A 26,325-nucleotide genomic window follows, 5' to 3' on the forward strand; every position below is an offset into this window, starting at 1 on the left:
CGATTGAGCTTTACTGGGTTAAGAGTCGTTTAGTCATCCCCGTCACAACAGCCACGTAATATTACCATTCACCACTACCAATAAATAATGGCCCATGCCGATTTGTTTTATCGCCCACTGAAAACGAATTAGACTGTACAGGTGTTGTTTCATGGAGGTCATTAACTTCTAGGCTTTTGGCATTGGCACGTGCCATGGCTAATGCGAGTTGAGTGGGGAAAATAGGTGGTAAAAATGAAATGTAATGAAGGCTTGTTGTTCGGGAACATAATTACTAATAATTTTTAGAATGCAAATTGACCGCAAGAAGGCCAAACAGATATAAAACCTTGCTTACATTTGTATACGATCACATATATCCCTCTATTATGCGTGGGAATACTTTTGGACCAATGTTCTAAATAAATATCACTTGGAGCTGATCTGCTGGTGTTTTTACAGTCATTTATGTCCCCATTTTTTTACATGTTTATATATTATTATTTTTTTACTTGGGGTGCCAAATAAAATGGCCTGCTGGCCAAATTCGGCCACCAGTTGGGGAACCCTGGTCTGGAAGTGGATGAAGAATGGAGGAAGTTTTGTCCTGTTGTATTGAATCTCCATTACATTTTGGTGTTTCGGAGGCAGACTGGAATTTACGTGTTTGGGGATCAAATTTCTTCTGGGAAATACTAACATCAAAGTAACATTTATTATGTAATATCCTCTTTAGGGGACCGGTGTTACACATACACATGTGTACTTGTGGACAATCTACTTACCTCTCAGTGCCAGTAGGGGGAGTTTCCCAACACTCTTTCCCTTATCCAGCACCCTCCCCCAATTGTATTTGATAGGGTCTGAGCCGTCACTGGATTTGCAGCTCAGTTTAACGTCACTGCCCTCTAACAGCCTGCCGTCCATCCAACATCGTGGCTTAGAGGGCTTCACTGTAGAAACAACAGAACAGTAGTTACATAACATGACAAATAACACTATTATACAAAAAAGGAAACAGGATGGTACCTAATACGGATAATGATTAATTCATATAATATGTTGTTTAGCCCAGAGTATGACATACTGTAGCAGCATGTGTAAATGTGAATTATTACAAAAAATATTCTTGAGTGTAACAATAGCTTGTTTGTTTCTCATGGAAGTCAATGCTGGGATTAAGAGTAGTATTAAAGGCCCAGGCCAAGATCAATAAGTGACTGTGAGTTGGTTTTGAAAGCCTGCAAACAGAGACAGGTCAGGAGAGAGAGCTGTGCTTCTGAGTTCCTGTGGCCTGGAGGTCACTAGATGGCCAGCCCTGCTCTAAGCTCTATGGCTGCTTCACAGCAGCTTCTCCAGTCCTCCCTATATCTCCCCCTCCATCCCTCAACCCATCCCTCTATCCCTCAACCCATTCCTCAATCTCTTCCTCCTTCCATCCGTCCATCCTTTCCCTCCATCCCTTCCCTTCTAGTCTAACCGGCCTGGTGAACATGCTGCTCACACACTCAGTAAGGGATATAATAAGAGGGCTGAGGAGAGTGCCGGGGATTCTGCAGTTCATCTCACAGCTCTGTCAGGGCCAGTTAGGCCGCTCTCTCTGCAACAGGAGCAGCCAGAGCGAGGACACACACTGACACAGAGGCCCAGGCCCAGACCCAGCCAGCAGCCAGCTCCTCTGCCAACCCATTATATTAACATTGGGACTGCGAAAGAAAAATGCAAATGTTCGTCTCTCAAAATCGAAAGTGTCACTGCAAAGCTGATGGCAATTTGTAAAAATCTAAGCGTTAACTCAATGAAATGTCTTTATGGAGGAGAGAGAGAAAAGAGAGAAAGGATTAAGAGACTTTTCCATTAAAGAACCAATAGCTGCCGGTTGAACTAATCTCCCATGATGTTTTAATAAATTGCATAGTTTCTGACATTGAGAATGATCTCACTTCCCCCATTGGACTACTAGATGGCTTTGTGGTATTGCTGCTCTCCATTTGCCTGTCTGTCCTTCAAAGCTGTTTGTCTATTCGATGATATACAGAGACACATTTACCACAGAGACAGTTAAAACTAAACCATTTAAAACAGATCCGCCAAGCCTCTGTGTATTGGGGCAATGAAGAAACTAAACCGAACAGAGAATAAAACAACAATGGCGTCTTTGCCTCTGCTAAAGCAGCCCAACTGGCTTTGCCATCATACTTATGAGAGCTGAATTACGGCTCAGAACTCTGTCTGGTGTTTAATCATTAAAAACAGATATAACACATATTAAATCATCATAAAGAGCTTGTCTGCCGTGTAATGACAGAAAAAGTATTTTCTTATCATGGTAGCAACATTTTTTCCTAATGTTTAAAGGGGAAGTTCACACATTTTCACTCTTTCTGTGCTTGTAGCTGACCCCCCACCCAAACAGACTGTGACTGTGATGTCACAGTCATCACTTGCCATAGACTACAATGCATTATGAAAATGTGTTTAAAACAAGTTATAAAACGCTCCAAAACACTCCAAACCACCTCATATTACATCAGAATCTCATTCTGGATAATGTTTCTGCACTCAATTTGGGATTGTCTTTCCACCATGCAATAAATCCATGTTTGAATGATGCTGTTAACAACAACAAAAATATGCAAATATGGATTTATGGGACAGGGGAAAACATTTTCTAAAATTGAGTACAGAGGTGTTATCCAGAATGAGATTCTGATGTAATATAAGGGGATTTGGAGCATTTTATAACATGCTTAAATACATTTTCATTATGCATTGTAGTCTAAGGCAAGTAATGACTCAGCAAAATATGACAATCAATTTTCTCTGTAACGAAACAAAATATGAAAAATGGTTTGGGGTATCAACTACACGCACAGAAAAAGTGAAAATAAGGCCACTTGTAAAAATGGGTGAACTTCCGCTTTAACAACTAAATTCTGCATCATCTGTTTCAAGCTGACGAGGTCAATCCCCAATGTCATTTCTAGACATGAACTCAGCAAAAAAAGAAACGGCCTCTCACTGTCAACTGCGTTTATTTTCAGCAAACTTAACATATGTAAATATTTGTATGAACATAACAAGATTCCACAACTTACATAAACTGAACAAGTTCCATGTGACTAACAGAAATGTAATAATGTATCATTGAACAAAGGGGGGGGGGGGGTTCAAAATCAAAAGTCACAGTCAGTATCTGGTGTGGCCACCAGCTGCATTAAGTACTGCAGTGCATCTCCAACTCATGAACCTCACCAGATTTGCCAGTTCTTGCTGTGAGATGCTACCCCACTATTCCACCAAGGCACCTGCAAGTTCCCGGACATTTCTGTGGGGAATGGCCCTAGCCCTCAGAACGAGCAGCATGGCTGGTGGCATTATCATGCTGGGGGTCATGTTAGGATGAGGGTCATGTCAGGATGAGCCTGCAGGAAGGATACCACATGAGGGAGGAGGATGTCTTCCCTGTAACGCACAGCGCTGAGATTGTCTGAAATGACAACAAGCTCCGTCCGATGATACTGTGACACACCGCCCCAGAACATGACAGACCCTCCACCTCCAAATCGATCCCGCTCCAAAGTACAGGCTTCGGTGTAACGCTCCTTCCTTCGACGATAAACGCGAACCATCACCCCTGGTGAGACAAAACCGCAACTCGTCTGTGAAGAGCACTTTTTGCCAGTCCTGTTTGGTCCAGCGACGGTGGGTTTGTGCCCATAGGCGACGTTGTTGCCGGTGATGTCTGGTGGGGACCTGCCTTAGAACAGGCCTTACAGCCCTCAGTCCAGCCTCTCTCAGCCTCTTGTGGATAGCCTGAGCACTGATGGAGGGATGGTGCATTCCTGGTGTAACTCGGGCAGTTGTTGTTGCCATCCTGTACCTGTCCCGCAGGTGTGATGTTCGGATGTACCAATCCTGTGCAGCTGTTGTTATACGTAGTCTGCCACTGCGAGAAAGATCAGCTATCCGCCCTGTCTACCTGTAGCGCTGTCTTAGGCATCTCACAGTACGGACATTGCAATTTATTTCCCTGGCTACATCTGCAGTCCTCATGCCTCCTTGCAGCATGCCTTAGGCACGTTCATGCAGATGAGCAGGGACCCTGGGCATCTTTCTTTTGGTGTGTTTCAGAGTCAGTAGAAAGGCCTCTTTAGTGTCCTAAGTTTTCATAACTGTGACCTTAATTGCCTACCGTCTTGTAAGCTGTTAGTGTCTTAAAGACCGTTCCGCAGGTGGATGTTCATTAATTATTCATGGTTCATTGAACAAGCATGGCAAACAGTGTTTAAGCCCTTTACAATGAAGATCTGTGAAGTTATTTGGATTTTTATGAAAGTTCCTGAAAAAGGGACGTTTCTTTTTTTTCTGAGTTTAGTATATTATATATGATATGTTACTTCTACTGTATATGCCTCAACAACCACACATCTCAGAGACCCTCGCAACAGAGAAACAAGGCCAAACAAAAAAATCTAAATCGAATCACTCCGTCTAAATCAAATTGAATCATTAGATCAGTTAGCATGAGAGAGGAAATGTGCCTGCTAATTCCCTATTGATTAGCGTGTGTGAGAGACAGAGCTGGAGAGCAGACTCACCCAGGACTATGAGGTTAACCTGGCTCCAGTGGTACTTTCCCCCCGTTTTGACCTTGCAGTAGTACTCTCCAGAGTCCGTCAGCTGTAGGTCACTGAGGAGCAGGGAGGCGTCTCCTTTCAGGTAGTCCCCTGCGAAAGACAGACGACTGGCCTCGCTGGTCACCTCATTGGTGTACACCTGGCCACCGAAAAACGTAATGATCTGGGTTGGGGAGAAAGACAATGAGACACACTGAGAGAGCTGTAATGCAGAGACATATGTAAAGACATCCGATCTGTATCTGGATTTACACATGCATTGGACACTGCTTGCTCATAAAGACACATACACATACAGTACAGACATGTACCCTGTCTTTGTATTTTTTCTCTCTCCCTTGTAAACACACACACACTACAACAACACTATCAAACACAGCTGTCACAGCAGCCTATTACTCAGGGCAACTGAGAGCCTGCAGATGGTGACTGCTAAATGCTGGTGCCACAGCACATCAGTGCCACAGGAGCTGGGTTTACCTGCTGTGCTTGCAGGTGACAACTGGCCATTTACAGTATACACACACACAAACACACACACACACACAGTCTTGTACAACTAACTGTGTGGGGACAAAATTCTGTCCTATTCAAAATAATTTCCCCTAACCCTAACCCCAAAACCTAACCTTAACCCTAACCCTAACCCTAACCCTGAATCTAATTCTAACACTAATTCTAACCTTAACCCTAAACCCCCTAGAAATAGCATTTGACCTTTTGCGGATCAAGGTTGGGTAGGTTACTTTCTAAATGTAATTCGCTACAGTTACTAGATAGCTGTCCAAAATTGTAATCAGTAATGTAATTTTTTGATTACCCAAACTCAGTAACATTATCTGATTACATTCTGTTACTTTTAGATTACTTTCCCCTTAAGAGGCATTAGAAAAATACAAAAATATATGTTACCAATTGAACGACATCTATTGCAGGATAAATCAAGGTTAAAGTTTACATAGCTGGCCCTATAAGATGTTACATTTTACTTTATGGGTTGGTTATGTTGGTTTCTTCTAACCCATCCCTTTCCACTACATTAAATTATATCTTTACATTAATAGACAGTACCAGTCAAAAGTTTGGACACACCTACTCATTCAAGGGTTTTTCCTTATTTGTACTATTTTCTACACTGTAGAATAATAGTGAAGACATCAAAACAATGACATAACACACATGGAATCATGTGGTAACCAAAAAAGTGTTAAACAAATGAAAATATATTTGAGATTTGAGATTCTTCAACGTAGCCACCCTTTGCCTTGATGATAGCTTTGCACACTCTTGGCATTCCTTCAACGAGCTTCACCTGAAATGATTTTCCAAGGAGTGCCCACATATGCTGAGCACCCGTTGGCTGCTTTTCTTTCACTCTGAACTGTGAACAGCCATCCATAACAACCACATTCTGTAAAGCTCAAATAGCTAAATCAGAGAGTAGCAGTGTGATTTACATCAATACACTATGTAGATATCAATAATAAGTGATATCCGTATCGCCGTAGACTACACCACTGCTGTCATCCTTACCTCCAAGTGTTTATTCAAGTTGGATAATCTAATTATAATTATGTCACAATCTAATAAGCAAATTTCTGAATTTAAAAGTAATCCTCGAAGTAATCATCTAGTTTTTCAAAAGTTTCTGTAATCTGATTACTTTATTATTGCTGGTATTTTTGCTGTAATGTAACGGATTACAGCTACTAGTTTTTTGCAATCCGTTACTCCCCAACCCTGGTGGGGACTAACAAAATGTCCCCAGTTGGTCAAATTTTTGTTTGTTTCCGTGTCTGTGAAAGGCCTCAGTATATGGGCCTATGGGTGGTTACCACCATTATCATTAGCATACGCATCCCCAGGTTAGCACAAGTGAACTTTGCCCTTGCTCAGGCTTTCTCTCCCCTCTGTGCTCCTGACACATGTAGCCTGTACGCTCGGCAACAGAGGCTAAATGTTGCTGCTCTTTTCCATTTCAACACGGCCTTTCAGCGGAAATAAAATAATTAGTTATTCATTCCGCCACAGGCACAGTCTCATTCCTAACCAAATTATCAGACATTTGATTTTAATTAATGGTGCCTTCAATGTTATCTCCCCGTTAAATAGTCAATGCAATGTGCCAGCCCCTTCAAAGGAATAAAAGTGTTACATTTGTTTTCCATTTTCTTCCTTTCCCTCCTTTCCCTCCTCCCATCTCCCTTCTCTTCTTCCACCCTCCTCCCTTCTCTCTCTACTCCCTTCGTCCCTTCTCCATTCTTTCCCTACTCTCCCTCCTCCCTTCTCTCCCTACTCCCTTCGTCCCTTCTCCCTTCTTTCCCTACTCTCTTCTCCCCTTCTCTCCCTACTCCCTTCGTCCCTTCTCCCTTCTTTCCCTACTCTGTTCTCCCCTTCTCTCCCTCCTCCCTTCTCTCCCTACTCCCTTCGTCCCTCTCCCTTCTTTCCCTACTATCTTCTCCCCTTCTCTCCCTCCTCCCTCCTCTCCCTACTCCCTTCGTCCCTTCTCCCCTTCTCTCCCTCCTCCCTCCTCTCCCTACTCCCTTCGTCCCTTCTCCCTTCTTTCCCTACTCTCTTCTCCCCTTCTCTCTCTCCTCCCTTCTCTCCCTACTCCCTTCGTCCCTTCTCCCTTCTTTCCCTACTATCTTCTCCCCTTCTCTCCCTCCTCCCTTCTCTCCTACCTCCCTTCTCTCCCTCCTCCCTCCTCCCTTCTCTCCCTACTCCCTTCGTCCCTTCTCCCTTCTTTCCCTACTCTCTTCTCCCCTTCTCTCCCTCCTCCCTTCTCTCCCTACTCCCTTCGTCCCTTCTCCCTTCTTTCCCTACTATCTTCACCCCTTCTCTCCCTCCTCCCTTCTCTCCTACCTCCCTTCTCTCTCTCCTACCTCCCTTCTCTCCCTCCTCCCTCCTCTCCCTACTCCCTTCGTCCCTTCTCCCTTCTTTCCCTACTCTCTTCTCCCCTTCTCTCCCTCCTCCCTTCTCTCCCTACTCCCTTCGTCCCTTCTCCCTTCTTTCCCTACTCTCTTCTCCCCTTCTCTCCCTACTCCCTTCGTCCCTTCTCCCTTCTTTCCCTACTCTCTTCTCCCCTTCTCTCCCTCCTCCCTTCTCTCCCTCCTCCCTTCGTCCCTTCTTTCCCTACTATCTTCTCCCCTTCTCTCCCTCCTCCTTTCTCTCCTACCTCCCTTCTCTCCCTCCTCCCTTCTCTCCCTACTCCCTTCGTCCCTTCTCCCTTCTTTCCCTACTCTCTTCTCCCCTTCTCTCCCTCCTCCCTTCTCTCCCTACTCCCTTCGTCCCTTCTCCCTTCTTTCCCTACTCTCTTCTCCCCTTCTCTCCCTCCTCCCTTCTCTCCCTACTCCCTTCGTCCCTTCTCCCTTCTTTCCCTACTCTCTTCTCCCCTTCTCTCCCTACTCCCTTCTTCCCTTCTCCCTTCTTTCCCTACTCTCTTCTCCCCTTCTCTCCCTCCTCCCTTCTCTCCCTACTCCCTTCATCCCTTCTCCCTTCTTTCCCTACTCTCTTCTCCCCTTCTCTCCCTCCTCCCTTCTCTCCCTACTCCCTTCGTCCCTTCTCCCTTCTTTCCCTACTCTCTTCTCCCCTTCTCTCCCTCCTCCCTTCTTTCCCTCCTCCCTTCTCACCTGCTTCCCTTCTCACCCGCTTCCCTTCTCTCCTCCTCCCTTCTCTCCCTACTCCCTTCGTCCCTTCTCCCCTTCTCTCCCGCCTCCCTTCTCTCCCTACTCCCTTCGTCCCTTCTCCCTTCTTTCCCTACTCTCTTCTCCCCTTCTCTCCCTCCTCCCTTCTTTCCCTCCTCCCTTCTCACCTGCTTCCCTTCTCACCCGCTTCCCTTCTCTCCTCCTCCCTTCTCTCCCTACTCCCTTCTTCCCTTCTCTCCCTACTCCCTTCGTCCCTTCTTCCCTTCTTTCCCTACTCTCTTCTCCCCTTCTCTCTCTCCTCCCTTCTCTCCTGCCTCCCTTCTCTCCCTCCTCCCTTCTCTCGCTCCTCCCTTCTCTCCTGCCTCCCTTCTCTCGCTCCTCCCTTCTCTCCCGTCTCCCTTCTCTCCCTCCTCCCCTTTGTCCTGTCTCCATTTTCTTGTGGAACCAAATCTCTCACTGCTAATCAACAGATCAGTGTGTTAACGAATGACTTCCAAAGAGAGAAGAAATCTCTTTGGTCTGACGAGTACTGTTGAGATGCCATGGTCTTACTGTTATCAGATACTGCATTTCATTAAGAAAAAACAGGAACAAATCAAAACAGAAACTGATACTCTAACATCTTCTGAGAGCTACAACACAAGTAATTAGATTAGGGCTGTTTTTAGACTCGGGTAAATGATTCAAGGTAGGTGATAGGATGGATCCATTTTTATCCTATTAAGAGCTGGCAGTATTGATGTGGTCTAATTCAATTGTCAGGGACTGGAAGGTCTAGGTATTCTATTTTCACAGCTGGTAGGATGTATAGGCTTTATTTATTAACTGTGTCTCTGGTGGACTTTCACCCACAGTAATTTGTTTACTACTGTATCTCTGTCGACATTGTAACACTTCAGGGAATCTGAAAAAGCCTATGAAAAAAACCCTGAGCAGATGAAATAAATAGAGGATAGAGGAATTGGGAGAGAGTAAGAGTAAACTACAGGAAGTAGAAAACGGGTTGAGATGGGAAGGAAACAAATTGGAGGAACATTGTGTTGTGTAAGTGTGCCTTTGAAAAAGCTATTCAAATGATACCATATTGGTTGCAACAAAGATATTGGGGGAGTATAGAGAAAAGGAGTGAGATGAAAGAGAGAGAGAGAAGGATGGACAGAGAGACAATGACAAAGAAAGACAGGAGAGAGAGAAAGAGAGAGCGAGAGAGAGAGCAGCTTCCTCACCACTCTCTGCTTGGAGTTGGGCTTCTGCAGTAGCCACTCGATGTCGAGCAACTGCGCGTTGGACTGCCAGAACTGATGGTGGCAGGGCAGGGTGGCGTTGTCTCCGACAACCCTCTTCATTTCTGTCTGGGCGCCAGCCGTCAGCAGGCTCAGCAGCGCTGGAGAGAGAGAGAACAGAGACACTGTCAGACAACTAGAACCAGATACACCGCCAGACAGCAGCCACAGGCAGAATATAGCTGGAGTAAAAAACCTAGTGAGATAGGAAACAGAATCAGAATTACTAGGACATAATATGTACAAGAAACAGAATCAAACAATAAAAACCATCCAAACCACAATGAGACAAAGACTATAACTAGTCAATATCTCCCAAGCCGACCTAGCTGTCAGGTTCTTTGCTGTAGGACAGGGTATGGGTTACACTAGGTTCAGTCAGTAGCATACATGGGGCTTGTGACTCGGCCCCTGGCCAGAAGCCAGACTGTTAGGGCCTATTACGCAGCGGGGGCCACTGGGCTAATTTATTGGAGGATGCTGGACAGCCCCACTGGCTTGAGGGGAATTAGGGAGAGGCGTCGGGGGGATTTGCAGTGGGATGAAGCTTAGGGGGGCCAAGGGGACATACGACTCCCTCCACCTGGTAGACCCGGCATAGGGAAAACAATGCACAGGCGCCACAACCCCACTGGGCTTACTCGCTCAAATGCGAGAGATATTGTTGGTGCCTCAGCATTAACCTAACTATCACATTTAATTTAGTCACTGCAGAGAGCGGGCTAAGAGCCTGGCTTCAAATAGCTTTAAATAAAGTTATCCAAATGCTTGTTCGGATGCCGTATGTCCTGATCATGTAAACATTATATTATCTCCTTTTCATTACTTAGTGGTATGTTGCTGATTAGGTGCTGAGTGTTTAAAAAAATCACTAAATATACAGTGTGGTATACATACTTACACAAACACTGTATGGCCTGTTGCCTAGCCCTGAGTGTGTTATGTCTGGGCTTGAATGATTCAACAGACAGCGACTCGTTGAAAGAATGCTTTTGTGCCCTATCACCCTCGATGACGTTGTCAATGTTCCATGGATCACCTAATGTGGTCAATGCATCAGTCATAGGCACCTTTCTTATTATTCAGTTTCCACCCCCTCAGGAACAGCACACGTATGAGCTGTCAGCGCCAATGAGAATGGTCGCTGGTAAGCCCTATAAAACATGTGACTTGGTGTAAGTTTGTGTTAAAGATGGTGCCGTTGGAGATGGGTGACAACTTACGAGTCGTAAGCTAGCAGTTCATGGTAAAGTCTACATCAGTTGTATTCAGCACATGTGACAAATCAAATTTGATTTGATTTGGTACGGGGAGGAAGGTATCCTAACTGTAAACCGCTTATTCAGAATTGGTTGACTGACTCACAGTGATGACATCATTACTCTGTGAACTTTGTGTGCAGCTCTTTAAGTTTCCTTCACTTCACATTTCCCTGCTGCAATAACCCTGGGCTCCACGCCAATCACTCACATCCATCTGAGTCACCACTTAGACACAACCCCAGATGCACTCACTGACTGGCACCCAGCAACACAGGAGAGGAAGCCATATTACAGTACATCAGGGCCCTCAGTCCGCTGAATACGACCCTGTTGACAGGACACATTACTGAGGTCCTCCTACTGCTCTTGCGCTCCCCTGCTCTGCTCAAATCACTACTCAGCAAAAAAAGGGCCACCTCTTCCCAGCCAAGGAGCTCCCAGCACCCCTGAAGGTGTCCCCGTTCATGACTTTTTAATGCAGCATTTGCAGAGCCATTCATCTTGTGGGCTCCCCGCAGATATTACTTTGGATGGAAGTTATGGAGAGAAGCCTAGGAGAGAAGGATCCAGCCAGCACAGAGGACACTGGGTATCCTCTCAGCATAGCTCCTAATCACTTTAAGGAGGAGGAGGTAAGAGGAGGTTGGCTGGAGTGTGTGTGTCCGATAGAGTGTGAGTGTTGGGGCCCGGTGATATTCCGTTGGGAGCCCAGTGCCCGCTGCTAGACAAGGCCTGTTTAAGCCGTGCTGTCTAATCGGTGCCCCACACTCGTCACCCCAGGGCTGAACTCCCTGCTCTGTGTGCTTGGCCTGATAACAGCTAGTAGGCTCACCTCTCCACCGCCAGCCCGTCCACGCCTCCCTGCTCCCTCTCTTTGACAGAGGACTCACAGGCAGGGGAGAGTATTGCATTTGAGCAATACAAGTAGGGCTAGTTATCAAAGGGGGTATATGGAAGTTTGTGTGTTGTATGTGCAATTAACTGTGCTGTATATCGCTCTCAACAACCTTCCAACAAGCACGATGAGCCAATAAAGACATTTTGGGTTTGGAAGTAGGCTTCACTTCATCACCTGTCAATAGATTTACCACATATGAAATGATCTAACTTTCAGCCAACAACATGACAAAGATGTCAATGTCTTTATAGTGACATTACAGTCAGCTTTTACATCCACAGTTTATGGTCTTGGAGAGGGGATTTTGTGCTGTGGAATGGATAACAAAGTGGTCCAAAATAAGCCTGCCTTGAAATCTATTTGCACTCAAATTTGGATTGGCCTCATTCACAGTGTGCACAGCTGTGGCAGTTTGGACCGATGGGAACCAGCATTTGTGAGATGCCCAGTATGCGGCATACCGGGGTGTCACAGCAGACTATGGTGACTCTGTATAGGAACATCCGGTAGTCTGTAGTTTTGGCTTTCAATGGTTCAATGGACATTGGCTTTCAATGGTTTTAGTATAGTGGGATATTTCAGCATACTTTAATTTAGTTAATTAATCCAACCATTTAAAAAAACAAGCACACATAAAACTTGAAGAAGTCATACACGCACATCAGTAAAATCATCGAGGATGACACACAATAAGGTCAGGAACTTATATCCACCGTGGTCCTCTTGAGACAAGAGACAGAGTATGGCAGCGAGACAATAAAGCATGAAAACAAAGAAGAACAACATCATTGCAGTTACATCGTAGGGTACATTAAAATGGGCACAGAAGACATCAAACAGTTTTTTACTTTATTTTTAAGGCATTCCACCCTGAGGCTCCAGTATACAAGACAGTACCTTTCCCAGCATTACTCCTGTATTTGTTTAAGCACAAATTAGCAACACCTGATCTGGTGCTGTGGTTTTGTACATCCCTAACATGGGGAAAGTAATCAGTCAGATATCTGGGTGCAGAACCATAAATACACCTGGAAACCAGACTCAGTCTAATCTGGGACACCCTAGCCTCAATAGGCAGCCAGTTTAGTTCCTGAAAGCAGCTCCTGCCTATGTGAGTACGTGGACTCACCTTCAATACTGTCCTGATCAGCTCATTCTGGGCAATCTGGAGCTTCCCCTTCAGAAGATTAGACAAGACCCCAAACCAGGAAGTATTTGCGTAGTCAAAATGGAATTGAATTAGGTCAGAGAGCTAGCACTCTCACGGAGTCCTTATCAAGCTGCTTGGACTTTCTAGCCAGAAACTTTGTCCCGGAATGAACCTTCACTTTATTGGCCATGCTCCCCCCCAGGAGGAAGGAGTACCATTCCACAAAGATTTCTCTCATCAAACTCTTTCCTGATGAAGTCAGTCAGGTAAAGTATCAGTGGAGTATGTTTTTCTAAATCCCGACTGAAAATCATACATTAGACTTAGTTTGGCATATTCATACATTTGTTAATGTACAACTCTCTCCGGGATCTTTGATGTAATAATGAGGATAGATACAGGCCTACAATTCCCAGGGTCAGACTTTATCCCCTTCTTATACAGAGGTATAACTTTAGCTTGTTTCATGTCCTTGGTAAAGATGCCTTGTTCAAGAGAGAGATTAACGATATGCGTAATGCAAGGGGCAATTTGCTCAGCAGAATCTCTAAGAAACCTTGCTGGAATATTATCCAGGCCTGTGGCTTTGGCACATTTAAGCTCTGCTAGCATAATTGCTCCTTTGGCGGCTGCTACCTTTGCAAAATAAAAACTTGGCATAATACTGTTTGACTTGGTCGTTTCCATACAAACTAGAACTGGGGGCAGCTTGCTAACCAGCTTTCTGGCAACAGAAGCAAAAAAATGGTTGAATTACTATGCATACTTGTGACATAGACTATTTACTAAGACATTACCTACAGTCAGACATGACAAAACTCGAAACATGTTCCATCATGAGCAGACCTTGGTTCAAATACTATTTCAAATATCTCAAATAATTTCACATACATTCAAAGTAAGTATTCAAATATATTTATAAAGAAAAGTCACACTGGGCACACACTGGTTGAATCAACGTTATTTCCACATAATTTCAATGAAATTACGTTGAACCAATGTGGAATAGATGTTGAATGGATGTCTTTGCCCAGTAGGGTGGTTGAATATTTTAATATATTTGAAAATCCACTTGGAAATTATGTTACAGTATTTTCAAATAGTTATTTCAAATACTATTGTCTAATTTCTGGGTTAATTGCATGGGAGTATATTTGAGTCAATGTATTTGAAATACAATACTATTTGGTTTTTACAAATAACCATTCAAGTACTCAAATACAATTACTTGTTTTGGGCTGTGTATTTGAAAATAGTCAAATACACAAAAAAGTATTTTAAATACCAGATACTCTAATACACATGTACTTGAACCCATGTCTGATCACGAAGCATCTATTCATTCACGTCTTCTTGACATTCCATAGGACCCTGGGAAATGTCAAAGGAGGCCATCTAAACTGAGAGCTGTAAGTCAAAGAGGTATTTTGCGATAAGATAACTATGTTAATAACTTCTGGCTCTGACTAGACACCCCCCCCTCATTTCCTCTACTCTCTGGACTGTGATCAACGCGGCTGCACATTGTCATTTTTAATGGAGCTCGCAAAGAAAAGAGCTAAAGAAAGACAGAGAGAGAGACCGAGAGACCGAAACTGAGAGAGACAGAGAAACAGAGAGAGAGACAGGGAGACAGAGAGACAGAGAGAGACAGAGAGACAGAGAGACAGAAACAGAGAGAGACAGAGAAACAGATAGAGAGACCGAGAGACAGAGAAACAGAGAGACAGAGACTTTGAGACAGAGAGACAAAGAGACAGAGACAGGGAAACAGAGAGAGACAGCGAGACAGAGAGACAAAGAGACAGGGAAACAGAGAGAGACAGAGAGATAGAGAAACAGAGAGAAACAGAGAGAGAAACAGAGAGACAGAGAAAGGAACAGAGAGAGGAACAGAGAGAGGAACAGAGAGAAACAGAGTGAGACAGAGAGAGTGAGAGACAAAGCGAATGAGGGAGAGCTGGGGCGACTGTAGTGGAGGATCCAATTTCTATAAAAATGCCCTAGGGGGAGTTGTGCTCCAGTAAATCCACCTCCCCACAGAACGGTACAATCTTATTATAGAGCAGGCAGTGGGATGTAGGCAGGCAGCGGCCCCAGATCTTTCACATTTACCAAAGTCAAGCTCCACATCCCATCAGCACATTGACTTGGTTGGGGCCTCAGCACCGCTACAGCTCCTGACCTCTGGCTCTTAAGACTGAAGAGATCAGTGGAGGAAAAAGAAGAGAGGAAAAGGCCACAATGAGCTTTAATCTTACCTTAGCTATAGGAACAAGCAGTGGGGAAAAGTGGAGGATGCAGAACTAACTCCTTTAGAGTCCTTTAGAGAATATGTACAGTATTTGTCTTTGTAATAAGAGTGCATCTGCGTGTGAGAGTGAACAGTATATGTGTGATGCATGCTTTATGTGAACATATGCTGTCTCAGAAATGCCCTTCCACACTCCTCTATCTGCATAACGGAAAAACAAGGCTATCTCATGTTGACGGTAAATCAATGCCTCTGTGCAGACATGTGAATTAGAGTATAGCAGTTGTGGGCCATATGGAGTTTCAAATTGCATAGGAGTTACCAGCTGCTCCACACAAGGTATGGGTCCGGACAGGGAGAGAGGTCTGCAGCATTCATCTCTCAGCACTGCCACTCTATACTAAACGTTTTAGCTTGCGCCACTGACAGGCTCCTCTGGCAGGAGGAGAGAACAGAGGGAGCGGATGGGGAGAACTATTCAGAGAACACTGGGCTGGGACATAGACAATAACCTCCTAGGTTACCAGGTGCACTGTATTTGGCTTTTCTCTTTGTTCTGACCAATATGTATGAAGTGCATCAGAAGTGACAGCTGACATACAGCAGGTTTTAGTTGAGCTGGAGAAACATTCAGATGATGGAAAACATTGAAATATTCAGAGGTCACAGCCAGAGGTGCAGCTTGGGTTTTTAGAAAGATCAATGAAATGAACACTGCATCACAGTGGGTTTGTTGACCTCCTGTTGCTGTGGCTATAAAAATGGTAAATACAGTATATTGGTGCTTTCTTCACAGGGAAACAGAGTTATCACAGAGATAGGCACAGAGGGAGGTAAAGCATATGCTCTCTCTTTTACTGCCATCTCTGAGGCTTTCCAGAGAGACGGAAGGCATGAAACACTGAAATCCTCTCACATCTCCGATGGCTCCCCAGACAAGAGCCATGCTCTAAGACGGTAGTACAAACTGACAGGCTACAAAAACAACCCTCGTCAGAGCTCTCAAAGAGGCTCCTTTATTTATACTGCCTCTTATACAGGCTCTTTTTAATTAGTTCTTCTGAAGGGGGTAAATCTTTTTAAACGCTCCCAGAGATCATGCCCAAACATTAAATCGCACGTGTCGCGGGCACTCCCTAATTCTTGGTCCAAGTCATGAATATTTTCCTCCTGTGGAATCAAAGAGGGCTGTGTTTTCTCTGACTGGAGGCTGCTTTTTGGAGGGATAAAGTACCCATAATCCTTCCCTGCATTGCGCTCGGTGACCAACACCCCTTCTGCTGACATGGAACTTTTCTCCATGCCACTTGCAGCACTATTAAAGATCAGGGCCACTTCAAGCATGGAGAGAGAGAGCCGGGGCTTGAAAGGAAAAACGTTTAAAATGAGGGCCCTGTCGTGTCCGCACTCGTCTGCAATGATGGATTCCTAAGAGCCTGGCTAGAGCAGGCGAGTGCAAAGAAGGAATGGAATCACTTCCAGGATAATCTCTTGGACCTGGAAGAGAGGAACAGGTAAAGGGAGAGGGCCTATGGGAAATACGGAATGGGAGATGAAATTCCACTAAGGTCTGAAGAATGTAGGACACTGTGGTACGTTTTCACCTCAAGCTCGCTTGTTGCCTTCATTAGCATCTATTTCAGGGGCTTGTCATCTATGTCACATCAAGAGAAAAACGGACGCCATCCCACTGACAGAATCCCAAAATAGATGCTAAATTGGTTTCATGCCGAGGGCTTTTAATTCCCCAAAAGTTTTCGATAAACTCTCTCAGCAAAAAAAAGCTAATTTCAACTTTTCCCAAAGGAACGCCAAGTCACTAAAACCTGCTTACATCTTCCAAACCCTACATCTGTTGGAATCATACTATATGCACGGGTGTTATCCAAGATCCTATGGATGTTCCATCAGCCGCTTAGCCGTTAGCTTAAACGACCAGGGCTCCAGAGTGTACCACATGTGGTACTCGAGACGTTCCAGTAAGCAGCCACCGCTGCCCCACTTCCTCCTTCCTCCCTTTATCTTTATGTGGCTCAGTAAAACCACAGCTCCAACATATGATAGAGTGGAAAGAGAGGCACAGGACTTAAAAGGGCCCAAACAAAAGACACCACTGAAAGTCATTGGTTGAGTTTTAATTCAAACCCAATTCATCATTTGGAATGGATGTTCTCCATTTACATTTGAATTATGCCAATGCATTTTAAGAGACTCCAGGCTCCCTCACAGGATAATCGTCGGAGTCTGTATGGTGTTAAACCTTTTAAGGGGTTATTTTCAGGTTGAAATAACACCATGTAAAGGACCTCCCATTTCCATGATGTGTTCTAAATAAACAAGCCTCCCAAATATCAAATGGTCTGGCTTGCGCAAGATAACATGCGTCAGCTGCATTGTGGGGCTTGGAGAAAGACCCTCTGCTTTGCTGTGGCAATATATCCTCCCCACATCTGGCCGCTCCAAAATAAACCAGCATGTGTGTGCATTCGCTTTGCTACGCATGACCAGAGTGTCTACATACAATATGTGCTTAGTTCTCTCTTCCCAGGACAGAGAATGATAGAAAGAGAGAGAGGTGTAGACTTATTCCTCAAAAAGATTTTACTAATGTGCTGGTCATCTCTCTCTCTCTCTCTCTCTCTCTCTCTCTCTCTCTCTCTCTCTGTGTTTGCTTCACATGTGGTTGTGGTGTGTGTTCACACTAAGACAGAGAGACATGCACACACACATGCCCATGCACAAACTTTACTAGCCTCCAATGCCCCACCCCCACAGAGTACAGTGCAGAGTATCCATATTTCATGGACAGGGGACTGAAATCCCTTGACAAGGTTAGACATTTCCAAACAGGCTAGAATAGACCGCTTTTTGCCGTTTCCATAAAAACATTAGAAAACTTTGCTGAAAATCATTTGCCCAGTGAGGTGGTTGTGTAAACAATAAGTGAGGATGAAAAACAATGGCAATAATTGAAAGACTCAGCAATTCGTGATATTCAAAGAAAACAATTCTACACCCTTTTAAGAAATTACATGTATTTTCATAGAAACTATATGAATTTACCTCTATTAGGAAAACATTTATTTTTATCAAGCACTTGGAAAGTTTCTCCAAGAATTCAGCAAAACTATTGTTTTCTGAGCCCGACCTATGTTTCGCTTTGAGTGGCATTAAGTTATTTTTCTTGGCAAACAGAAAGTTTATTTTCCAGGATTGTGTAAACAGGAAGGAAATATTAATAACAGAGGACTTATACTGTAACAGTTAGCTGGAGAAGAAACAAGAAACAATACCTAGAAAAAGAAAAACAGTCATACATTTGCCTCCATGGGGTTCAGGCTCGGCTTGACCCTGCCATCAAAACAGATGGTGCAGTCAACTTGGAAGCTGGCCTTATGAATTAAAGCACTGTTTAATACTGCCTCACCTGCTGCTGATAAACAGGAGCTGTCATGTTGGGTATTGGTGTGATAGAAACTAAATTATGCTATGGACAGATAGAGAAGCACTGAGACCAAACAGAATTGCCACAGTACTCATATCAATAACCTTTTTGTATACTACTTCACCTGGCACAACAGGCACCTGTGTGCAAGTCTCTCCATTATCCAGGACACAAAATGGACAATGTTTATTTCTCTGTTATTTATGAATCTAATCTCCATTTGTGGCTGGCTGCTAGTGAACTCCGCTCACATTGTCAGTGCTGCCTGGACTTGTGCATTGACCTCCGAAGATCAATAATATGCTACAGTGCTGCCAAGTCCATTTAGCTGCAATCTGCAATTTTTTATGTCAATTAGGTGGAAAATAGAGTTGACTCGGTGGATGACCAAGAAGTGGAATGCATGGTGGTTGCCCAGTCTCTGTGGTGATGGATGCTCTATATCAGCATACAGTACGACCAATAAAAAACATCAAATGCTGTCTGCCTTAAGTATTGTACCATTAACTTTTATTAAATGCAATTCAATATTTCGATGATGATGTTTTAAAGGAGTCTCTCTAACTCCTTTTACAAGTAAGACAATAAAACACACGAGTATATACAAAGGTTAGTGGTGGTACGTGAAAACAGGGCTATTTAAAAAAAAACATCAAAGCCTGGACTATATTTAGAGCTGTACTAAATTATGGCTTTAGATGGTGTAAAACGGCCTGGGTTTGGACATGCTAACGCTAAAACATGGCTTTAGATGGTGTAAAACGGCCTGGGTTTGGACATGCTAACGCTAAAACATGGCTTTAGATGGTGTAAAACGGCCTGGGTTTGGACATGCTAACGCTAAAGCATGGCTTTAGATGGTGTAAAACGGCCTGGGTTTGGACATGCTAACGCTAAAGCATGGCTTTAGATGGTGTAAAACGGCCTGGGTTTGGACATGCTAACGCTAAATTATGGCTTTAGATGGTGTAAAACGGCCTGGGTTTGAACATGCTAACGCTAAAGCATGGCTTTAGATGGTGTAAAATGGCCTGGGTTTGGACATGCTAACGCTAAAACATGGCTTTAGATGGTGTAAAACGGCCTGGGTTTGGACATGCTAACGCTAAAGCATGGCTTTAGATGGTGTACAACGGCCTGGGTTTGGACATGCTAACGCTAAAACATGACTTTAGATGGTGTAAAACGGCCTGGGTTTGGACATGCTACATTTTGTGGCCTGAGTATGCTGCTGGGCCTCTGGATACTTTCCTGGTCCCTCTCCTCTCAACACACATTTAATTCCATTAGTTTGTCCACTGCCACTGTTTGTCACTCTCGAAGCCCTTGAGTTCACCCAGGGTTAGACGGAGCGTATCTGAGCAAAGGCACTGAAGAGCTGGGCTGTTGTCCATGGAAGAATAGGATCTGAACAACAACAGAGCAGAGTGAGTTCCATGTTGTACATTTAACAAGCTAATTGAAAACAGGCGGGACACTAACTCCCTCCCCTTCATCCGAGTCTGCTAGCTCGCCAGCAAGAGTAACATATTCACACTGTCTCCAGAATTATGGTATGCATCTGATTCATCCTTTTACTTGATCGACTAAGCAGAACATAACAAATACACGACACATGAAACCAGGAGTGTATACAGGATGCTGCTGTTGCTGCATGGGAGTGGAGTCACCCTATCCATCCTGTCTGATGACTGGGAAGGGCACGTCGAGGGACCCATCTCCATTTTTCTAACTTGATCACTAATAATCAGAATAATTTGAGAGTGCTCTTCTCGACCATTGATGGCCTGATAAATCCTACCATGGCAAACCTATACGAGCTTTCCTCCACGTGATGAGTTTGCTACACAACTTGATATATTATTAGACTGTATTAGTGATTTAAATACTTGGATGGCTCACAACTTTCTCCAGCTAAATCAAGACAAGATCGAGGTACTTATTGTTTTAGCCAAAGCACAGAGAAATAATCTGCCCGCATATTTTAATTCAAGGCCAATAAAGATAAAACACCAGGTAAAAAACCTAGGTGCTATTTTAGATTTTGAACTCAATTTTGAATCGCACATGTAACCAAAATAGCTTTTTACCGCCGTGAGGAACATTGCCAAGGTGCGGCCATTTCTCTCTCAGGCTGATACAGAGAGACTCATTCAGGCTTTTATTACAAGCAGGCTTGAGTCACGCTTGACTACTGTAATGTTCTCCTGTCTGGTCTACCCAAGAGAGCCATTGGTCAACTGCAAAACATACAGAATGCTGCAGCACGGCAGTGGAGGCTGGTAGGAGGAGCTATAGGAGGACGGGCTCATTGTAATGGCTGGAATGGTATAAATGGAACGGAGTCAAACGTGGTTTCCATATCTTTGATGTGTATGATACCGTTCCATTTATATCATTCCAGCCATTACAATGAGCCCGTCCTCCTATAGCTCCTCCTACCAGCCTCCACTGTATCCCAGGTACTGACCAAGACAGAGAGCACACATTACACTATTTTTAAGGTCTCTGCACTGGCTGTCTGTGAGTTTTCTAATTCATTTTAAGATTATTCTATTGTTTTTTAAAATTAATCCACGATTGTGCACCCCAATACATGTCAGACATGCTTTTAAGTACCCAGTAGGACCCTCAAGTCCTCTGGAACTTGCCTTTTAACTATCCCAAAGCCTAGGACCAAGAGGCATGGGGAGGCAGATTTTAGTTACTATGCCCACAGCCTCTGGAATAGCCTGTCAGAGAACCTGAGGGGGGCCGAAACTGTGGACATATTTAAAAGAGATCTTAAAACACACCTTTTTAGCTTTGCTTTTCCTTAGGGTGCTTTTTAATCTTTCAGTTTTTATTGTTATTCTTTAGTTTTTTTATCTTCTTATGTTGGTTGTGTAGTAAATATACACGTTTTTATTTTCATTGTTTTTCATTGTTTTTTCCTGCTGCATTCCATGTCTGAAATGTGCTGTAGAAATAAAGCTTGATTTGATTTGATATCCCCTGAGGTGAAGAGGTGCCATGGCAACTTTCACGGCTTGTGAAATGTGTTGATTTGTGAGGTATCTGACAAAGACAAAGTGCTCCTGTTGCTGTCGAGGGCAAACAGGAGCCAGAGCTTCCAGGAAAGGTCCCATTTATGCTCAGAGGATCACTAATGGCCCAGGTTACCATCTGTGCTGCTGGCTACTCAGGTCCAATGGAGCAGACTGACAGTGAGTGCCTGCTAGACACACATACACACACTCTGTCTCATGAGTACACAGAATACACAATCACTCACATATAAAGTACAGGCATCTCTTTACTTACTAAATGCTGGTATAAGAAAACAATGCAGCATTTCAGTTGGCCTAATAGAGCAGCCTATCAATAGTAAACTATTTAGAATCATTACTGTACTTTGTCCACTTGTAATGTGCCATATACTAGATATCCATTAAAATAATGCATGTGATGCAACCAGGCATCTTACAGCACCAGTTAACAACATGCCTAAAAAGCCCTTTAAAGATGGAGCTCCAGGAAAGGCCAAAAACCTTCTCCCATCACTAGGGGTCAGCAGCAAAGCAGAGCAGAGGTCCCCATGCATCCATATGTGGCAAAAGCTTCACAGCTCTCACACACTCCCCCAATAAATAAGGCTGGCCTTTGGGCTGCTCAGCCCATTCAGTCTCAGTGCGGGGTGGCCCCTCCCGGCCCGTCAGCCAGATAAGGAATTCCCACGCGGCCACATCCGAGGGAGGAGAGGAGATTGAAACCAGATGAATGGGACTTCGGTGCAGCAGGCTCGCCAGGCCCATATTTCACTCCCCAAAGCCTGATTAAACGAGATGCGGAGCTCGTTGGGCCAAGGCTGAGAGCTCAGTGCTCAGAGCAGGGCGTGGGCTCAATGCGACAACAGGGTAAAGGGCAGACCTACAGTCTCTCTGATTTGTCGCCGTAGTCTCAGGAGTTCTTTCCAGACACATCAAGAATGCACTCCGAATTTCCTTCAGACAAGATAATTGATCGACCCTGATTCAGACTTTTCAGTTAAATGGGAGCGCTGATGAATGTGATGAAATTAGATTCTGCCTAAAAGGGGTTTGTCACCTTACGTTGTGTTTTTGTGTGAAATAAAGTTGCGCGATACAGTAAAGTAAGCCATGGGGTGGAAAGTGACAACCGACGGTGCCAAAGAAAATGAGCGCAAACTGCAACATTATGGGAGAAAGCGAGACCTAGAAACATCCCCGTCTAATCCAGGAGTTTATATGAATCATGTGAAAAGAGTGAAAATAACTGACACAGTTATTGCTGGAGTTACTAATTATACCTTAGAGTTTATTATAATTGCATAGTTGAGTTATTAAAATGACACATTAATACCCCTGTCTGCAACTACTGTCTGTGTAACATGGATGTAAGACTTGTAAGTCCAATGAAATGCAATCAATATACGATAACTCAAGCCTTTCCCTCAAATTTGAATGTTTTACAGCAATGTGGTATAAAGTCCATGTTCCAGTTGTCCAGGACATAAGATGTGCTCAGCACAGAGAATTTGAGCAACTTGGAGGGTGTTTGACTGTGGTTTAGGGGACTGGGGAAGAAAGAGAAAAAACAAACAAACTGCACAAGGCTTGTTTTTCCAGCTTGGAGGTGATTTTCTGTTGGCCAGCGGAGGACTTTGCTAAATGTGCCACGTGTCCCTGTTTCTCTGTCTCACCCAGTTCATGTGTTCAGACTGTGTGTGTGTGAGTATGAGTGTGAGTGTGTGCGTGTTCAGGGCAGAGGGTGTGTGTGAGTGATTAAGGGTCTGCTTTCATTGGTTGTTCACAATGGCCCTCCTGAGCGAGGTAATGTAGCATACTATTTTCCAGACACTGCTCCAGGATCCATCCCTGTTCCCTCTGACATGTAGCTGGTTGGCCACACTCACAACCCAACGCCAAACACACTCCATATTCCCATGACATTTCAGCTATGTTACTGCTGAAAGAATTGTGGCAGCTTCGCTGGCTGCTGCCCTGCACTAAGAAAGTCCTATTTAATTAATACGAAATGTTTAATCTGTGTTTGCTTGGGCAACAAGAGGTTGATCTCATTACCCTGGGCTAAATGGCATGCTTGGGCATCCTCTCTGACGAGACTAACATTGTACAGTTAGTTAATTAAGAGAGCCATTAAAAAGACACTGGACCTACTGAACATACGTAATATATTCCGGAGACAGTTCAGCCAGTAGAGAGCAAACCACTTAGATGACAAAATACCCAGCACTGCAAACACAAACAATAACAAAAGCAGAACAATGGGGTAAACCTGGCACAGTACAGGCTAGTTCTGTGGTTGAACATGTGCTCCTAGTGATGCAGTGTGAGTTTAGTTAGTTGTGGTTTACCTGCTGTGAGTCCCCTATTAAACTCAGCCAGCCTTGACACAATACACATGCAGGCTAAGCGTATTATTCTCCTCCTCCTAATCAACTGGCTCCCTTCATGTGGCAAGGAGGTAGCTGCTGCTGCTATCCACTCCTCTCCTGTCTCCTGTCTCTCCTGGGTCTTCCCCTGTCCCTATTGGCTTCCTCATCTATCTGTGTGAATCATCAGCCAGGCCCGAGCCTCCATGACTTGATCCCCTATGACATCACCACGGGAGACAGAGTGAGCAACACAAAGGAACACAGCCTCCCTACCCACTCTCTCTCTCCTTCTCCTCTATCTCGCTCTAATTTCAAATGGTTATCAATTATGATTAATGTGCAAGAAGGTACAGTATCTGAGGATATGTCAGAGGACTCTAGATATTAATTTAGCATTTGGCAAAAGCTTACATTTTTGCTTTTCAGAGACTGAAATTAGAGCTTTCTCCCTCTTCTCTTTTGTCAAGCCTGGTCTTACCCCTTTCCTCCCTCTCTTGGTATGTTATATAAATTCATACCTCCCATCCCTTCATTTAAATACAGCCACACAGCCCTAGATGAGTGCTTAAGTGGTGTGGCAGCTAAACTAGAATCAACACAGGACCCTTTTAGCCATGAAAAAGCGTACCCTGGAGGTCTGAATAAATTGATTTATTTTAGGCAACAGAATGTAGAATCTTATATAAGGCCAGACATGCTAAGTGTTTTGTCTCTTATGCATCAACCCTTAGGGTAATTTCTTCTTCTTAATTAAAAAGGGAGCAAGGAGCAGAGGAGGGATAGCTACTGTTGAGGCGGGTGGGTTTCTTGTTGTATTTCTTCTCAAAGTTTTCGGTATGATCCTCACTCTGCCGTGGAGTCTGCGGTTCTGCTGATGCAGGGACTTTGTCTCAAGATTAATGAAAGACGTTTGGCTCTTTGGCGTTTGGATCCTACACAGAGGTTAAGAACAGCCTCACTATGCGCCACACTATACAGAACGTTCTGCTCACTCAGTGAAGCAATTCTTTCTCTCCTCCTCTCCCATTTTTACCCTCCTAACCAATAAATAAAAAGTGGATCTCAAATTTATCTGAAAATGACTACTTTCTCTCTGTCCCCTGCTGACAAATCGGATTTCAAGCAGGAAAATGAAAACCATTACCCCAAATAATACCGTTAACATGTTTTTGAAGGGCAGCAACCACGTTAGAATAGAATATCATCTGTTCTAAAAGGGACAAACGACTGCTGATCTGGGACTGTATGTCCTTTATGTTTCTGTGAGCTGACTTGAGTTCAAGGGGCAGGAGAATGTTTTCAGGAGCCTGCAGTGAGACGTTCGTTCTTTCTTCAATTCATCTCAACCCACATCCTTCAACCGTTTCTTCCTCCAAACCTTCTCCACCCACCCCTTTTGCCTTGATGTGGACAAGCCCACAGTGCACACACAGAACACACACTACAACACAAACTGCAAGGCGACTGTTCGTTGGAGGGGAATAATGCACTTGCCATGCATGGATGGGCCAATGCCAGGGCAATAACAATATTCTCCCAGGCATCCAATAAACAAGAACTGATTCAATCAGCTTCGGTTCCGGCCCAGATGCCATGCAGTGGCCCGGTCCATGTCTTCAGCTGGAGCAGCTAGCCAGCATATTTGAGGCGAGCCAGGCGGCGCTGGAGTTAGCAGGATCTGTTTCAGACCGGCCTGCTCTGCTCCAGGCTTATTTATCCCACCATGGTCAATCACACAGGCTCTGTGCGCAATTTATATTCCCAATCGTCGGGCGGATTAGTCCAGTCTAATCTGGTCAACTCAGAAAAAAACCTTCACCATCTTTCTCACTCTAATATTTATATTAGCCCCACCTGCATTCCAGTGATGTGCTGCGACACAAGTTGCTCTGCGCGAGAGACTCCTCTAATAGGGGGTGGAGGGGAGGTCAGGCAGGGGCAGGACTTCATTCTGTTTGAGATGTGTGCCTGGTTCTTAATGCAGACATACAGTAGTTGGGGAGGTTCAGGGTGGGAGTGCATGCTGATTATGGGTCTGGTGTAGATGAGAGGGAGAAATGCCCTGTATGATTTAATGATCAGTGGATATTTTCCTGGAGTAGAGTTTTAGGAGGGCGCACACACACACGTACGCTCACACGCACGCATGCACAAACATACACACACACATGAGTACGGAGGCAACTGGAGCTGTAAGGCTGCCCTTAGCGAAGTGCTACAGACTCCATAGCGCAACCTTCTAGCCACAATGTCCTTCCTACCCCAGATGTCCTTCATGACAAGCTAGGTCCCCTGTCACTCAAACACAAAGGGGGACGGATATCTACATGAATGTGGATGAGAGAGAGAGAAAGAGAGAGAGACTCGCCTGC

General features: G+C 44.4%; 1 protein-coding gene across 1 annotated transcript in view; it reads right to left on the reverse strand.

Annotated features, from left to right (window-relative positions):
- LOC109906095 (CXADR-like membrane protein) overlaps positions 1-26,325 on the reverse strand; it is an 87,365-nt gene that overhangs the window by 13,288 nt on the left and 47,752 nt on the right. Inside the window, exons 2-4 of the mRNA XM_020503754.2 lie at positions 9,490-9,647; positions 4,581-4,782; positions 765-932 (exon numbers count right to left, since the gene is read on the reverse strand). Of these exons, the coding sequence (XP_020359343.1) occupies positions 765-932; positions 4,581-4,782; positions 9,490-9,647 (528 nt within the window). The remainder of the gene's footprint in view (positions 1-764; positions 933-4,580; positions 4,783-9,489; positions 9,648-26,325) is intronic.

This window comes from Oncorhynchus kisutch, linkage group LG15 (genome assembly GCF_002021735.2).
Source record: "Oncorhynchus kisutch isolate 150728-3 linkage group LG15, Okis_V2, whole genome shotgun sequence".
Classification (NCBI taxonomy): domain Eukaryota; kingdom Metazoa; phylum Chordata; class Actinopteri; order Salmoniformes; family Salmonidae; genus Oncorhynchus; species Oncorhynchus kisutch.